This window comes from Psittacula echo (genome assembly GCF_963264785.1).
Source record: "Psittacula echo genome assembly, chromosome: 27".
In the NCBI taxonomy this organism is placed as follows: Eukaryota; Metazoa; Chordata; class Aves; order Psittaciformes; family Psittacidae; genus Psittacula; species Psittacula echo.
This window is the reverse complement of record NC_137762.1, coordinates 3447605-3464239: the sequence shown is the minus strand read 5'-3', so window position 1 is coordinate 3464239 and position 16635 is coordinate 3447605. Positions and strand designations below refer to the sequence as shown.

Genomic DNA, 16635 nt, shown 5'->3' with positions numbered 1-16635 from the left:
TCTGGGGCAGAGTGAGCCCAGGGCATGGGGGGGGGGGGGCTCTGAGCACACACAAGGGTGCTACGGGCACATAAAGGGGGTTCAAGTGGGTGCTATGGGGGGGGGGCACAGGGGGTGCCACGGGGGGGCACAGGGGGTGCCACAGAAGGGTGCCATGGGGTGGGCACAGGGGGTGCCACAGGGGGAGGCACAGGGGCTGCCATGGGGGGGGCACTATGGGGGTGGGCAAAGGGGGTGCCATGGGGGGGGCACGGGGGGTGCCATGGGGGGGGGCACATGGGGTGCCATGGGGGGGGCACAGGGGGTGCCATGGGGGGGCACAGAGGGTGCCATGGGGGGGGCACAGAGGGTGCCATGGGGGGGCACAGGGGGTGCCATGGGGGGGCACAGAGGGTGCCATGGGGGGAGGCACAGAGGGTGCCATGGGGGGGGCACAGAGGGTGCCATGGGGGGGGCACAGGGGGTGCCATGGGGGGGCACAGAGGGTGCCATGGGGGGGGCACAGAGGGTGCCATGGGGGGGCACAGAGGGTGCCATGGGGGGGCACAGGGGGTGCCATGGGGGGGCACAGAGGGTGCCATGGGGGGGGCACAGAGGGTGCCATGGGGGGGCACAGGGGGTGCCATGGGGGGGCACAGGGGGTGCCATGGGGGGGCACAGGGGGTGCCATGGGGGGAGGCACAGAGGGTGCCATGGGGGGAGCACTATGGGGGGAGCACATGGGGTGCTATGGGGGGGGTACAGAGGGTGCCATGGGGGGGCACAGGGGGTGCCATGGGGGGAGCACATGGGGTGCTATTGGGGGGGGGGGGGGGGGCACACGGACAAAGGTCCCGTCCATCTTTTTATTAACTGCTTTTCCTGAAAAAGTCTCCTGCCGTTCCATGGAGCGAGGGCTCCCGTGCCCCCCCCCCGGCCCCCCCCCGCCCCCCCCCCCCCCCCCAGCGCCGGGGCCCACGGAAAGGGCCGGGGGGGGGTTGGAAAAAAAGGAGGAAAACCAAAGAGAGGAGCGTTGGGAGGAGAGAGAAGCTTTATAAAACTAAGATCTGGGCTCAGCGGGTGACCGGAGGAGTTAAAACGCTGATGCTTTGGGGGGGGGGGGGAAAGGATGGGGGGGGGGGTAAAGGAAGAGAAAAAAAATCATCAAGAAACCAAGAGAAATCCCAAACAACTCAACCTGGTGAGTGGTGGAGAACCGGAAAACCCAAAAATGTCCAAACTAAGTTCTGGAACCCTGGGGCTGGCTCTAAAGGGGCTACACAGATGGATGGTGCGAGGCCGGGCTCCGCGGCGGGCCCTAGCTGCTTCCCATGCCCCCGGTCTCCGAGGAGAGCCTGCAACGAAGAAAAGGGCGTCAGAGTGGGGCTGGGGGGGGGGAGAAAGGGAAGAGGAGCCCCATAGGGAAGTGCCTTGTGGGGGGGGGGGGGAAGCCCCATAGGGGGAAGGGGTTTGGGGGGGCACAAGGCAGAAGCAGCGAAGGGAGGGCAGCGGAACAAGGGGGGGCTCCAAGTGGGGCTGGAGCCAGAGGGAAGGTGTCGGGATGAGGGCACCCAAAGCGCCCTGGGGTGCAGCAGCACAAGGGGAAGGAGGGGAAGGGTTGGAACCCCCCCATGGGGGAGCGCATGGAGAGGGGTTAAGGGGGGGCACACACGATGCAATGCAGGGCCAGCACCAGCATCCCCAAACCTGCACCAAGCAGCCACCTCCCTGCTATTTAAAAGGGGGGCACCGCACTAGGGGTGAAAGCACCCTACTATGGGTGATGGGGGCCCCCCATGAACAAGAGGGCCCCCCTCCCCCCGGCTCCCCCCCCCCCCCCCCAGCACAGATCTAGCAGAGCAGATTCTCACCGTGGCAACTTTATTACAGGGTACAGACATTCCAAGAGGATTCAATCCCGCCCCAAGTCGTTTATTCCATACGGACCCCCTCCCTCCACCCGCCCCCCCCCCCAAAAAAAGCCCGATTGCAACTAAAAACTGGGAAAACCAGAGAGGGAATCGTAAGGAAAAGCTACAAGCCAGCAGGATCAGGGAGTTAATGGCTCACTAGGAGGGGGAATCATCTCTCAACCGGCAAAAGCCCCTTTTGGAGGGATGAGCACGGCCAAGAGGAAGAGGCAAAGCCAAAAAGGACCCAAAAGGCGGCCGGGAAATGGCTTTTCCCGGGCTCCTCAGCTGCTCAGTAAGGAGCAAACCTCTGTTTTTCCGCTTTCAGTTTGTTAGCGGCGCCCGGCACGGCCGGAGCGGCGGCGCCTTTAGCAGCAGAGACAACATTGAGAGCCAGGAGAGGGACGGGTTTCATGCCAAGCAGACTGGAGACACAGGGGGCACTCGCAAGAGGGTTGGGGAGGCTGACGGGTGCTTCGGAGGCCGCCGCTGCGGCGAGCGAGGGGGTGGTGGTGGTGGTGGTGGTGGTGGTGGTGGTGGTGGAGGAGGAAGAAGAAGAAGAAGAAGAAGAAGGGGTGGAGGGTTGAGAGAGGTTGATGCTGAGGTGGTCAGGGGCCGTGGCGGAGGCTGCCTGGGAGGAGGGTTTAGCGCTTTCTAAACTGTAACAGAGCAGAGAAGGAACAAAAAGACAAAAAAACCCCAAATCGACGGGTGGGCGGCGGGGAAACAGCACGGAGGGAGCAGCACAGCACACACAGGGCCCAGCGCGGGGAAGGGGCCGAGGGTGACCCCCCCCCAACCCCCCCAGCCCCTGCGGGCATCACCGCGAGGCAAAAAAGGAGCAAAGGCGGAGAGGAGAAGCTCAGCGGCTCCTTAGGATGGAGCCGGCAGCACGGGCACGGCCCCTTCGCCTCCATCCCGAGCTCCAGGGGCTGGGAATCGGGGAGGACGTGGCCTCGGCATGGCTGGGAGCACCCCGGGAGCCTGGCATCCCGCTGGGGGATTGCCCAGGAGCTGGCTCGAGGGGAGGGGAAGGGGAAGGGGAAGGGGGGGGGTCCCTTCCTCTATCACCCACCAAAGATCAGCCGGATGGAAGCAGCACAGCCCTAAGCCGCCTTTAGGGACCCTATTTCCAAGCAGGTCCAGGCCCTTCCAGCTTCCCACAAGCTGGGAAGCGACAGCACGAGGAAAACCGGGACAGCACGAGAGGGAAGGGGGGGAGGGAAGTGGGAAAGGGACCAAAAGCAGGAGAAGCAGGGGCTCGGAACCGCCGCGTCCCCCCCTGCCCCAAGCCCTCCCCAGGCCCGCGGGCACGGCGCTGCCGCTCACCTGACATTGATTAGATACTGGGCCAAGCTGATGCTGGCGGCAGAGCCGGTGATGGTGACCTGGCGGTCGGTGGAGCCCTCCACGGGGTTGGCAATCTTGATCTGAGCCCCCGACATCTGACGGATCTCGTTGATCTTGGCGCCCTGGCGCCCGATGATGCAGCCAATCAACTGCCGAGGAAGCAGCTGCCGTTAGCATCCGAGAGCATCAAACCAGCCCCTTTCCCTCCCCGGCTCCCACTCTGCTCCATAGGGATCTCCCAGAAGGGGGTTTCCTGCCTTAACCGTAGCTGGAAACCCTAAGGGAAGGGTTGAAGCCATAAACCCACCAAGGACACCGCCCCCCCCGTCATGGATAAGGAGGAAGCTGTGGGCTGGATCCCACCTGGATACTCACATCATTTGGAATGGTGAGTTCGTGAGAGGTGGTTTGAGCGGAGGCATCCAAACCTGCTCGGGAGACAGGGAGAAAGCGGCAGAGGTTGAGGGGGGGGCAGCACCCACAAAGCCACGGCCGCTGCGGCCTCGGGGCTCCAACACCGGAGGGCAAGGGCAGAGCAAGCTGTGAGTTCCTGCACCCCCCTCCCCATTGCGGCCCATTGCAGGGCACCACGGCTGCTCCTCGCAGGCAGGACAGGCCCACAGCAATGTGCTCGTGCTGCTCATCACCAGCTCTGAAGGGTTAACGCTACCCCCTGCTCCTCCTCCTCATCCTCCTCCTCCTTACCACCACAGCTCCACATGGGTCAGAAATGGGGTTTTTTAAGGGTTTTGAAGACTTTTTCCCCCCCCTTTCCCAGCTCATTCCCTGCTACAGGGAGAGGTGGGAGGCTCCAGCCCTCACCCCAGGGCTCTGGGGGGGTTGGAAGCAGCGTGGGGACACAACCTGCGTGTCCCCCCCTTTGCCACCAGCAGCAAGTGCAGGCGAATGGCTCCAGCAACTCCTTGGGCACGGGGAGGGGGGGGAACTGCTCCCCCCTCAGCACAGGGCTGCGGGTCAAAGGAGGGGGCCCAAGGCCTCCGCTGAGCCCTGCTGCTCTCCACTGAGTCCTTGCACAGCCAGGGGGTACCTCGAGCCTTTCTAAAGCTCCCCTTGACCCCCCCTTTTCCCCTCCCATCCGTGCACAAAGGCAAGGGGGGTGTTTAAGAGGGAGCAGGAGACCCCGGGGCAGGATCCATACACGAGAGAGTAAACTACACGTTTTGGTGTGCAATCATTACCCCAATAGCCTTTCACCTCTGGAGAGCTGGATTCAATGCCTGTCAAGATACAAGGGACAATGAGTTTTGGCTGTCTCAAGTTGAGAGCCCCAAGTGGGTATTTTTAGCCACCTTAGCAGATTTTGGGGGGGGTGGGGGTGGGGGGGTGGTTGGGGGGGGCCCAACTCAACAGTTGCCTGCTCACGACTGGAGTAGCCAGAGGGGAAAGAGGGGGTGCTGCGGGTCAAAGGGGGGGCTCCCAATGCATCGGCAGAGGTGTGGAGGATGAGGGGGAAGCAGCACGGAGGCCCTGCCTGCTCCGCGGTTGCTTTTTGGTGCTGTTTTGCCTCTGACCCCCTGCGGCCCCCCCGGAGGCCGGTGCCGAAGTCACCCCCAGGCAGCGTTACCCGGGTGGGCTCAGCTGCTGGGGGGGGGGGGACACGCACGCGTTTGGTTTGGGGCTGTTTGCGAGGCCCCGTGCAGAGGAGCCTGCGCCACGCTTCGCACACGCACGAGAGAAGGAGTTTCCATACCACTGAATCCAGTGTTGCCATGAGACATTGGGAAGTGTGACTGTTGCATTGCCAACTGGTGCAGCTTGGTCAGCTAGAGGAGGAGGAGGGGAAGAGAAGAGAGAGGAAGGCTCCTGTTAGCCATTTCCCAAGCCTGGAGGGGGGGGGGGCAGGACTCAGCACATCAACACAGACACTGCCAGCGGCACCGGGCCCCCCTCCCCGGCCCCACGGAGGGGGCAGGCTCCAGGCCAAGGTGGGCTGGGGAGGGCTGTGCCCACCCCTTGGTGAAGCGAGTGGGGAGAGGAGCTCAGGGACAGAAGCAGAGAGGAGAGGGCAGGGCCTGCCCCGCGCCATGCAGGGAGCAGCGAGGGGGGAACGGGGGGGGGGGGATGTGGGGATGGAGCCCGGCTCGGTCCAGCCGCCAGAGAAGCTCTTTTATAGCCCAGCTTCCTTCTAAGCCCTTCTCCTCCCTGGCCTGGTTGTGTCGAATCCCCCCCAGCGCCTGCTCTAAGGGTGCCAGGAGCAGAGATCAGCCCTACGGGATGAGCATGGTGCCGAGGATGGTGGTGGCCAACAGCGCCGGTGGGAATGCCAAAGGGGTGTCCCCCCCCCCAAGAAGGCTGGGGACAGCCTGGGGGCTGGGTCCAAACCCCCCCCCTTTCCTTGTCCCCAAGTGCCCCGGGAGAGCCACCAAGACAGTGACCCATGGGGTGCTGCTCTGGCTTCCTCCCGAGGGGCTGCGTGCCCGCTTTAAGGAGGGGGGGGGGGGGGCAAGGGAGAAGCTGGAGCTGGTGTGAAATGGCCAAGCTGGGAAGAAGGGAGGGGGGAAAAAAATGACATCGGGGAGCAGGGAAAAGGGGGGGGGGGGAAAAGTGTCTGAAAGGGGGTGAGGGAAGGCAAAAGGAAGGACCTGAGGCCGGGAGAAGCTGGCTGCAGGAGGGTGAGCTTTTTTGGGGGGGAAGCTCAGCTCAGATCGTTCAGCCCCAACGGCTCGAGTGGAGAGCGCACGGAGACCGTTTTGGAATGGGGGGGAGAGGAGGAAAAGGGGTGGATTTTAAGACAAGAAGTTGTAAACAAAACTTACATCTGGCTGTGGAATGGCATACTGTCCTTGAATGGTATAGGCCTACAAAAAGGAGGAAAAGAGTCCTATTAACAACCATCGGACAGCCACCCAGGGACAGAGAGATTTCAACTAGCCAGGAAGTCAGAGAGCCAAGTGGAGAGTTCTCCGGGGCGAGGGAAGTGGGGCAGGGAGAGGCAGGGGACGGATCAATGCTGGAACAAGCAGTTTCTAGCCTCAGATTGGCCTCGAGGTGGCGGTTGCGGGGCGGGAATGGCCGGTTTTTTGGTTGCCGTCCCCCCCAAAAAATAAAACACCAAAAAAAACCACCAAAAAAAAAAAAACAAAAAAAAAAAAAAAAAAAACACCAAAAAACCAAAACCGAAAAAAAAAAAAAAAACCCAAAAGAGCAAAGTGGCAGACAAAAAAAAAAAAAAGGAAAAACACACCGAAAAAAACTAAAAAGAGAAGACGACACAACGGGCTGGGATCTTGATGAAGATGTTATGGTGTGGTGGAGTCCAACAATGCTTCTAGCCCTGCGCCCCCCCCTCGCCGCCAGGGGAAGAGCTCCAAGACCCCCAACCAGCCCTGCTTTAGCTCCCGGCCCCTTCCTCGGCCCAAACAAACCCCGCGCCCCCCCCCCCCCCCAACCCCCCCCTCGAATTCCAATTGCAATTCCAAAAAAAATTCCCAATCCGAGTCCTCTCGTCACTTCCACACCTAGGAAACGTCGCCGGGCAAGCTAGAGGCAATGCTGGAGCTGGCTACTGATGCTAGACGAGGTAAAAGAGAGGCATTGGGGTCGGGGGGGGGGGGGGGGGGGACGAGGCTGAGCGCCTGACCTGCCACAACTCCATGCCTTGAGGTTAAGGGACAGCCACAGACTTCAGCTGCGTCCTGAAGCTACCCAGAAAGGGCGAGTCACTGGCTGGGGCCTGGCTGGCTACGGCTTTATGGGGGGGTTGGAGGGGGCCGGGCAGGTTGGGGATGGGTGGGAGAGGAGGGGGAGAGGGGGGTACACAGCCTCACTTCCAGGTCACCGGAAGAACTGCAGCCCAGGCTGGAATTGGCCCAAGTTCGTTGCCATGCAGTGGCTGCCGGGTGGCCTGCGTGAGGAGAGGTTGGTGGGCTCAGAGTCCAGTTCCCAGTGGACAGGAGTCCACAGCACAAAAGCCACCGGGAAATGACGGGGTTTTGGGGGACGGGGACGGGGATGCCACCCTTGTTGGCAGTCTCAGAGAGGCCAAGGATTGAACAGGCCGTGGAGACTGAACTCCCCTCTCACCTCCTGAGGTGGTCCCTCCAAGTCAGAGTTGAGGCACATGGATGGGGCGGTGTGGGGGTAGCTCGCACTGCCGCTGCTGTACCTGTCCTGTGGATAAATTAGAGGACTTCAGTCTCCAGGGCTGTCAATCCGAAACCTTCCGCTAACACCAAAGTCACATCGACAACTTGAGCTCTGCTGGGCGAGGGCTAAACCTGCTCTAAAAGCACGACTCTGAGCTGCAAAGACAGAGACGCGACACCACCGGGAGCGCGGCCCGGGCGGCTGCATCGGGCGGGCCGAAGGGGAACAGGGATGGAAGAGGAGGAAAGGGGGGAGAAGAGAAGGGGCAGAGGCAGGGAAGAGATGCGTGGCCGTGGGAAGCCTGCTCCTCACTGCTCTAACGGGGAAGGCGGCCGCTCCCGCGCCACGGGGGGGGGGGGCACACGGTACAGACCCCCCCTGCCAAGGGGCTCGGGGGGGGACACAGGCACAGGGATGTACCGGCCAGAGCAGGCGCGTCCCCCGGGGTGCAGAGCGGCAGGAGAAGCTCTCGGAGAGGTGGGAAGGGGCTGACTGGGATCGGGAAGGGGAGGAGGAAGAGGCAGGGAGGGTGAAGGGGTTGGGGGGGGGGGGAGGCCAAAGCGAGGTCCCCAAATCAAGCGTTGGCACCAGCCTGGCGAGGGGCTGGGGGGGGAGCTGAGTCAGGGCTGGCTCTGGGGGAGGCCGGCAGCAGCTACCCCATTCCCTGCCTCTGGAATGCCAACAGCGGCCCCCGGGGGCTGGCTCATCCCGAGGGATCTCGGTGCCAGCAGGAAGGCAGCGGATGCGTCTGCACCAGTATCCGTGGGGTCTGGGCCTGCCAACGCCTTACGGCAGCCCTGGGAGCCGCAGGCTGGGGACGCATCACCCACACCCGGGCCTGAGCCTCCTGCCTTGCCCAGCAGCTTGGACCCCCCCCACCCAGCAGCACCCCCCCAACCCCAAACAGGGCCGGGGGGGGGGTCAGGGCTTCACAGCAGACAGGACCAGAAGGGGCCTGCGCAGGGAGAAGCGGCTCCCCCGGCCCAGCTCCATCCCCACCTCACCTGATGCCTACTCCTATCTGCACCCTCCCCTCGAGCGAGACGAAGCCTTTCCGCACCCAAACCCAACCCCACAACACGAGGGGCTTTGGCACCCCAAAACGAACATGCCCCCCCCCCCATGCTCCCCCAAACCCCTCAGGGCCGGTCACCCACACCGGGCGCTCAGAGCCAGCCCCAGGGATGGGGCAGAGCCTGCATTTGGCCGCCACAATCTCGGCCTGATCCAATCCCCCCCCCCCTTGGTGCCACCACGCGGGGCTCGGGGGTGCTGTGGCTGGCTCAGTGCAGGGCTCTTTGCCAGCTCCTCTTCCCCCCCACATCAGCCCTGCCGGGCCCCCCCATCCCACCCCTGCCCTGGAGCAGGCTCTGGGAGGCTGAGGCCGGTGGGTGACAGGCCCGCAGAGCGGCTGACGTGCGCTGGCCATGGTGAGACCCCCCCCCCAATCCCATCCTTCTCCCATCCCATCCCGCACCCCGGGAGCAGAGCAGAGGCCTTACCTGACCGCCTGCAAAGATGACGGGAGAGCTGGATGGCTTGGGCCGGTACGGGATGGTGACACCCTTCGGGGGAGACTGGGGACAGGCAGAGAGCAGAGTCACACAGAGCGGCACGGCAGGCGCCATGCCCCCCGTGTCCTGCACAGCATCAGCCCTTTGGCAGGCAGCAAACCCACCCCATCCCTACCCCAAGCTGGGAACGGGACTGAGGGAGGGCACCCAAGAACCAAAGAGGGTGATGTGGGACAGCAGGACACGGTACCCTGCGCCCCGATGCTCTGCTTCGGGTTCAACACCAGCCCTCTGTTGAGGGAGCAGAGCATCCCATGCCGTCCCCATGCTGGGCACGGGACTGAGGGAGGACACCCAAGGAGCAGAAAGGGTAGAGAGGCTGCTGTACCCCGCACATTAAAGCTCTGCTTTGGACTCCTCTGGAAGGAGGCAGAGCAACCCCGCTCCTTCCCCATGCTGGCCAAGGGACAGCAGGACACCCAAAGAGCGCAGAGGGTGACAAGGGACAGCAGGATGCTGCTCTCTACAACAGTGCTCTGCTACGGGTTCAAAATCAGCCCTTTAGGAGGGAGCAGAGCATCCCCATGCTGGGCAAGGGACAGCAGGAGGACACCCAAGGAGCAAGGAGGGTGTCAGGGACAGCAGGAGGACACCCAAGGAGCAGGGAGGGTGTCAGGGACAGCAGGAGGACACCCAAGGAGCAGGGAGGGTGTCAGGGACAGCAGGAGGACACCCAAGGAGCAGGGAGGGTGTCAGGGACAGCAGGAGGACACCCAAGGAGCAAGGAGGGTGTCAGGGACAGCAGGAGGACACCCAAGGAGCAAGGAGGGTGTCAGGGACAGCAGGAGGACACCCAAGGAGCAAGGAGGGTGTCAGGGACAGCAGGAGGACACCCAAGGAGCAAGGAGGGTGTCAGGGACAGCAGGAGGACACCCAAGGAGCAAGGAGGGTGTCAGGGACAGCAGGAGGACACCCAAGGAGCAAGGAGGGTGTCAGGGACAGCAGGAGGACACCCAAGGAGCAAGGAGGGTGTCAGGGACAGCAGGAGGACACCCAAGGAGCAAGGAGGGTGTCAGGGACAGCAGGAGGACACCCAAGGAGCAAGGAGGGTGTCAGGGACAGCAGGAGGACACCCAAGGAGCAGGGAGGGTGTCAGGGACAGCAGGAGGACACCCAAGGAGCAAGGAGGGTGTCAGGGACAGCAGGAGGACACCCAAGGAGCAGGGAGGGCGTCAGGGACAGCAGGAGGACACCCAAGGAGCAAGGAGGGTGTCAGGGACAGCAGGAGGACACCCAAGGAGCAAGGAGGGTGTCAGGGACAGCAGGAGGACACCCAAGGAGCAAGGAGGGTGTCAGGGACAGCAGGAGGACACCCAAGGAGCAAGGAGGGTGTCAGGGACAGCAGGAGGACACCCAAGGAGCAAGGAGGGTGTCAGGGACAGCAGGAGGACACCCAAGGAGCAAGGAGGGTGTCAGGGACAGCAGGATGCTGCTGCTCCAGGCAGCTCGGGAGGCCTGGCTCAGCGCTGGTTTAAGCCTCACCTGGAGGACGCTGTAATCCCCACTATCCCTTCATCCCCCCCATTTGTCCCTCCTCAGCGTTTTCCACTCGCCAGGAAGGCTGCAGCTCAGCGGGGGCCGGCCGGATCCCTGCATTCCCAACGGGACACAAGCATCCCCATGGACTGGTTGGGGGGGGGGGGCCCTACCTCCAGCATGACGACGCAGATCTGTTTGACACACTCGATGATGGACTGTGGGATGCCAGCAATGGTGATGGCTCGCTCGGTGGAGTTGGGCAGCATGTCCCCGGCCACCTGGACCTGTGCCCCCGTGCTCTGGCCAGGGGTAAAAATAGGCTGTGAGGGCCTGGGGAGGGCTGTGAGCTCAGCAGCAAAGCCTGCAGCAGGGTTATACATAGCCACCACCCCCCCCCCGCATCAAAATCCTTTAATCCTAGCTGGAAATTATTTGGGAGCCCGGGGCAGGAGAGAAGGGTCTGGGCTGCAGCGGGGCAGCGTTAACCCATCACAGCCCCGGGGGGCCAGGACCAGGGTTAAATGGCACCAGCTGAGGCCTGGAAGCGTGATCCCTCCCTCCAACAACTGGGAAAACACTGGAGAGAGGGAGAAATCCAAAGCCCCGGGATGCGGGGAGCAGGAATCCGGGGCTGGGAAGGGCAGGGTCTGCGTCAGGCTCCGTGTCCCCAGCACTAAAAATACCACGAGCTCCCAAGGAGCGCTCCCTGGCTGGGGCTGGGATTTATCCGTCGGGGGGCAGCCGGAGGCCTGGAATTCCTCGTGCCGGGGCACACGCACCTCTCGGATCTCCTTGATCTTGCAGCCTCCCTTGCCAATGAGGGAGCCGCACTGGCTGGCGGGCACCACGAGCCGCAGGGTGACCGGGGGCCGGCTGGCGGCCGTGCTGTTGGTCATGGAGCTGCTGATGTCCTGCGGGAAGAGGAGGCACTCACAGGGATGTGGAGGTCGGGGGGGGATGATCCTGGCACCGCAGCCCAGGCCAAGGTGACCCCGGGAGTCTCCCGGCCCTATTCCCGGGAATTGCATGGGAAGGATGCAGGAAGCAGCCAAGCTGTGCGTTGTCCGTGTGGAAAGGGGGGGGTTAACCCTCTCCCCAGCCCAGTGCAGAGGCACTGGGGGGGTCATCTCATCCCGAATGGGAACGGGCTGTGCCGGAGCTCGGCATTCCCGGGACCGGGATCAGAGCAGGAGCGGGCGCAGGAGAACAGGCCTGGCACGGTTGGCAGCAGTCATGTGCTGAAAGGGGAGGAGGCACAAGGCCATGGCTCAGACCTCAACTAAAGCTTTAACCCCGAGCCCAGCGCTTGGAATGCGGGAGCTGGGATGGGAGCGGGAGCACTCGGGAATCTCCAGCACAAGCAGCTCCTTTTCGGCAGCAGCGAGGCCCTGGGGCCGTCTCCTCCGTAGGGAAGGATCCCAAATCCAAATGAAAAGAGGGTTTTCACCCCCCGAAGCAAGGCGAGGGCTGCGGAGCTCAGCCCCAGCTAAGGAGCGCTCCCGCCTTCCGAAGGACATGGAGCGGGATGGAAGCTCAATGCCACCCGCCCGGAGCAGGCTCCAACGCCCGGATCCAGGTTATCCGGGCCCAGCATCCCTCCTGGAAGCTAATTCAACAGGAGCAGGGGCACGATGCAGCTCCGCACCCCCAGGCCCTCTCCTTGGCAGGGCTGGAGCCAAGGTGCAGGGGAAGGGAATTATCCTCCTGCCCAAGGGATGAGCCAAGCCAGGGCATCCCCAGCCCCGCTCCCTCTGGAACATCCCTGTGGATCCCAGCGGGGAGGGGTCATCCCTGGACCCTGAGCCGGCAGCGGAGCAAAGATCAGGCCCCACGGGGAATTCCCCATGGGAATGAGCTTCCTGTGTGCTCCGGGGCGGATCCAGGGGAATCCTCATCCAGGGAAGGCCTGGAGGCCGCACACTCACCTCTTCCAGTTTGTCAATGATCATGGCAAAAGCTTTGAAGATGGCATTGGTGGGGCCAGCGAGGGTGATGATCCGCTCGGGACAATTCCCTTCGGAGATGTTGATGCGGGCGCCGCTCTGCGGGAAGAGGAGCCCTCAGCACCCCGGCATCCCTCGGGATTCCCGGCCAGGGACAGACCCTCCCTTGCTTGGTTCAGTGTGGATCCATGGGGATTCCCCCCCCGAGAGGAGCCCTCCCTCCACTGCTCAGCCGGGTATGGAATCCGCAGCACTTCCCACAGCGAGGAATCCTCTTGGCTCAGCGCAGATCCCGCAGGATTCCCTCCCCACCAGTGCTAAAAGCTCCCTCGGCTCCATTCAGCAGGGATCCATCCGGATCCTCACCAGTGCTAAAAGCTCCCTCGGCTCCATTCAGCAGGGATCCATCCGGATCCCCACCAGTGCTAAAAGCTCCCTCGGCTCCATTCAGCAGGGATCCATCCGGATCCCCACCAGTGCTAAAAGCTCCCTCAGCTCCATTCAGCAGGGATCCATCCGGATCCTCACCAGTGCTAAAAGCTCCCTCGGCTCCATTCAGCAGGGATCCATCCGGATCCCCACCAGTGCTAAAAGCTCCCTCGGCTCCATTCAGCAGGGATCCATCCGGATCCCCACCAGTGCTAAAAGCTCCCTCGGCTCCATTCAGCAGGGATCCATCCGGATCCCCACCAGTGCTAAAAGCTCCCTCGGCTCCATTCAGCAGGGATCCATCCGGATCCCCACCAGTGCTAAAAGCTCCCTCAGCTCCATTCAGCAGGGATCCATCCGGATCCTCACCAGTGCTAAAAGCTCCCTCGGCTCCATTCAGCAGGGATCCATCCGGATCCCCACCAGTGCTAAAAGCTCCCTCGGCTCCATTCAGCAGGGATCCATCCGGATCCCCACCAGTGCTAAAAGCTCCCTCGGCTCCATTCAGCAGGGATCCATCCGGATCCTCACCAGTGCTAAAAGCTCCCTCGGCTCCATTCAGCAGGGATCCATCCGGATCCCCACCAGTGCTAAAAGCTCCCTCGGCTCCATTCAGCAGGGATCCATCCCGATTCCCACCAGTGCTAAAAGCTCCCTCGGCTCCATTCAGCAGGGATCCATCCGGATCCTCACCAGTGCTAAAAGCTCCCTCGGCTCCATTCAGCAGGGATCCAGCCGGATTCCCACCAGTGCTAAATCCTCCCTCGCTCTGTTCAGCACGAATCCCTCGGGATTCCCAACCGCGATCCAGCCTCCCTTGTTTAGTTCAGCACGAATCCCTCGGGATTCCCAACCGCGATCCAGCCTCCCTTCTTTAGTTCAGCACGAATCCCTCGGGATTCCCAACCGCGATCCATCGTCCCTCGCTCCGTTCAACGTGGATCCCTCAGGATCTCCCCCCCTCGCTCGGCTCCGCATTCCCTGTGCCCATCCCTCCTCCCTGGCTCGGCTCCCTCGGGATTCCCTGCTGTGATTCCCTGCCGGCAGCCATCTTCTCCCGCCCCGCTTCCCGCCGCCTCTGCCTACGCTTCCCAGCCTGCCCCGCGCGGCGCCGCCGCGATTCCCATTTCCCCACTCACCTCCTCCCGCATCTTCTTCACGGATTCCCCCTTCTGTGCCGGGAAAAAGAAGGGAAAAGGCGTCAGGGGCTGGGGGGGGGGCAGGGGGAAGGGGGCAGAAGGGCAGGGATTGGGGCTTGGCTGCTCGCTTACCTTCCCAATGATGCTTCCCACCTCCTGGCATGGAAACAAAAGCAGGAATTACTCAGTGCTTCCCAAACTCCGGCTCTTCCAAGCTTAAACAAATCCCTTCTGGCGGCCAAACAGCGCCTCATGCGCTTCTCCCTCCCCCCCGCTCAACTCCATGCTCCCGAAGGTGGGATTTAGACCCTGCGGAGCTGCCCAGGGGCCACGGTCACATTCCCGCCGGGATGGGGCATTCCCACATCCCGCCGGCACGTACCTTCCCGTGCATGAGCAGCCGGATGGTGAGCGTCACATTCAAACCTCCTTCAATGACCCCGGTGTCCATCTCGAGCCGGGCTTTGGTCACTGCTGAGCGGAGCTACAGGGAAGACAGGGCCGGATTGAGGGCTCGTCCCAACCCTTCCCTGCCGTTCCGGAGCCCATCCCATGGGATTTGAGCCCTTCCGGGCCTCCTTCTCCTCCCTCAGCACCCCCCCATTGGCAGCTATGGGGATGCTCCTCTCCAGGCAGCCATGGGCAGAGCTGATCCACAGCGATCCCGGCTCCCGCCTGGATCCGGCTCCAGTGAGGCCTCGGGTTCCCTCTCATTCCCTACCTCTTCCAAAGGCTTCTCCAGCTCCAAGGAGCTTGAAACCCTTCGCGTAGAGGAGTTTTCCTTCCCTGGCACCAACAAACCCCGTTTCCCGCTGGGTTTGCCCCATGTACGGAGGAGAAACCCGGAATTCCCAACTTTTCCCTGGGCCGGGAAAGCTTTCCCAGCGCCGTGGCCGAGCTGCTTCACTCCAAGCAGATAAAGCCACATGAGCACACGATCAGGTTTCAACCAACGTCTTCCCCCCCCCATGGAAAACACAAGGATCGGGCCCCCGTTTAACTGGGAATTGCATTCAACTTCCTTTAGCTCCGGCTTCTCCTCCAGTCGGATTTAAGCAAGCCCCAAGGATCCAGCGGGATGAAGCCCATGGTGCTCCCGCTTCAAGAGGGAAGCAGCGGCACTTAACGGGGTTCACGCTCCATAAACCCAGCCGCAATCCCCGGCTTGGGAAGCGGGCCTCCAGCCGGAGGAGGAAGAGGAAGAGTCAAACCGGAGCTGGGCTGTTTAGGAGCTTCCCGGTTGACCGGAGCCATGGATCCCGGTTCGGATCCCGCTCCCATTCCCAGGTCGCTTCCCATGGGCATTCCTCTGTGTTCCCAAGCCAAAGAGCCGGGGGGGGGAGGCAAAGGGGAAGCGGAGCCGTGGCGGGAGCCGGCGCTTCCATCCCGGCTTCCCTGCGGGAAAACGGCCCCCGAGCCGCTCCTCACCCGCATCCGGGCCCATGGGGCTCCCACCCGGTCCCGGCTCCATTAAAAGGGGAACCGGAGGGAACGCGGCTCCGATCCCGGCTCCGAACCGGGATCGGGGGGAGAAAGCGATGGAACCGAGCCCCCGAGCGCGGCCACATCCGGATGGCGGCGCTGAACCAGGCCCGGGCCGGGGGGGGGAAACCGGGAAGTCCCGGAGCGGCTCAGGCCTGAAGGGAACCGGAGCTCAAACCGGGCCTGGGGGAACAGGACCGGGGGGGGGGGGGGAGGTTCGTGTCCGCCCCCCCCGCGATGGCGGCAAAAGCGGGCCGGATGAGGGAAAAAATGGAAAATAACAACAAAAACAGCGAAAAAACGGAAAAAAAGAAAAAAAAGGGGAAAAAAAGGCGGAAAAATGGCGAAAAAAAAACAAAAAAAAGAGAGGGAAAAATCCACGGCCCCCCCCGGGCCCCCCCGCGGTACCGGTTGGGGGGGGGGGGTCGCCGCCATGTGACGCACGAGCCCCCCCCGGCCCGGTCCCCGCCGTGGGGAGGGGACGGGGGGGTTACAGTGGGGGAGGGGCAGCGGCGGAGCCCCCACCCCCACCCCCCCTCCCCCCCCCGCGAAGGGCCCGGCCCCGCGCCGCGCACGCAGGCCGCGGCCTAGGTAGGCCGCGACTAGGCCGCGCGTAGGCCGCGGTGTGTGGTGAGGGCGCGGCCGGGCGCCGCGAGGCCGGGAGCGGCCAGAGGGGGCTACGCGAGGCCGAGGCTTCGGCGATGCGGTGGGAGCGGGGAGCGGATGGAGGCGGGGAACGGGGTGAGGAGACGGGATGGCGGGGGGGGGGGGCGGGGGGAAGGGTTCGGGCCTACCTGGAGCAGCGCCGGTAACGGCGGCGGGAGAAGGGCGCTGCGGGCGGAGCGGGAGCGGGAGGAGGAGGAGGAAGAGGAGGAGGAGGGAGGGGAGGAGGGGAGGGAAGGTGGGGGGGGGCGGCGGCGGGAGCGGAGGCAGCGGCGGGAGCGGCGGCGCTGCTCGAGCTGCGGCGGCCGCGGCGGCTCTGGGCGGGGGCGGCGGCGGCGGCGCGATTTACACCCGCCCCGACCCGGAAACGGACGTACCAGCGAGGCGCGGCGCGGGCGGGGACAGAGCGGGCACCGCGCTCCGCCCAGCACCAGCGAGACGGGCGGCGGCGGGGTAGAGCGGCCGCGGGAGAGGGGGGGGGCGCTGCGGCGGAGCGGAGGACTGAGAGGAGGGGGCGAAGGGGGAGGGGGGTTGAGGGGGGTAAAGGGGCAAGAAGAGGGGAGGGGGGGCAATGGGGGCT

At 63.7% G+C, this 16635-nt stretch overlaps 1 protein-coding gene across 5 annotated transcripts; it reads right to left on the bottom strand.

The window, feature by feature from the left end:
- Positions 1–1011: 1011 nt before the first annotated feature.
- On the bottom strand, positions 1012–16347 carry PCBP2 (poly(rC) binding protein 2). 5 transcript variants are annotated; one of them, XM_080635320.1, is made up of 15 exons: positions 16187–16347; positions 14293–14394; positions 14043–14066; positions 13911–13943; positions 12325–12441; positions 11179–11310; positions 10570–10698; positions 8849–8923; positions 7284–7370; positions 7039–7104; positions 6017–6058; positions 4951–5023; positions 3615–3667; positions 3219–3388; positions 1012–1334 (listed from the first exon to the last, which is right to left on the bottom strand). In XM_080635320.1, the coding sequence occupies exons 2-15, from the start codon at positions 14359–14361 to the stop codon at positions 1298–1300; spliced, it is 1107 nt and encodes a 368-aa protein (XP_080491446.1). In that variant the 5' UTR covers positions 14362–14394; positions 16187–16347; the 3' UTR covers positions 1012–1297. The 5 variants fall into 5 exon arrangements, with proteins under 5 accessions (XP_080491446.1, XP_080491447.1, XP_080491448.1 ...); XM_080635321.1 differs by lacking the exon at positions 7039–7104 and having other exon boundaries at positions 16187–16346; XM_080635324.1 differs by lacking the exon at positions 1012–1334 and having other exon boundaries at positions 3248–3388; positions 7032–7104.
- Positions 16348–16635: the final 288 nt, after the last annotated feature.

Bases quoted from the DNA above. Each gene is read 5' to 3' on its own strand.
- PCBP2 (XM_080635320.1), bottom strand. From the start codon at position 14,361: ATGGACACCGGGGTCATTGAAGGAGGTTTGAATGTGACGCTCACCATC. The intron at 14,067-14,292 runs GTACGTGCCGGC...TTTCCATGCCAG, and splicing joins GGCTGCTCATGCACGGGAAG to GAGGTGGGAAGCATCATTGG. The intron at 5,024-6,016 runs GTAAGTTTTGTT...CTCCTCCTCTAG, and splicing joins ATGCCATTCCACAGCCAGAT to CTGACCAAGCTGCACCAGTT.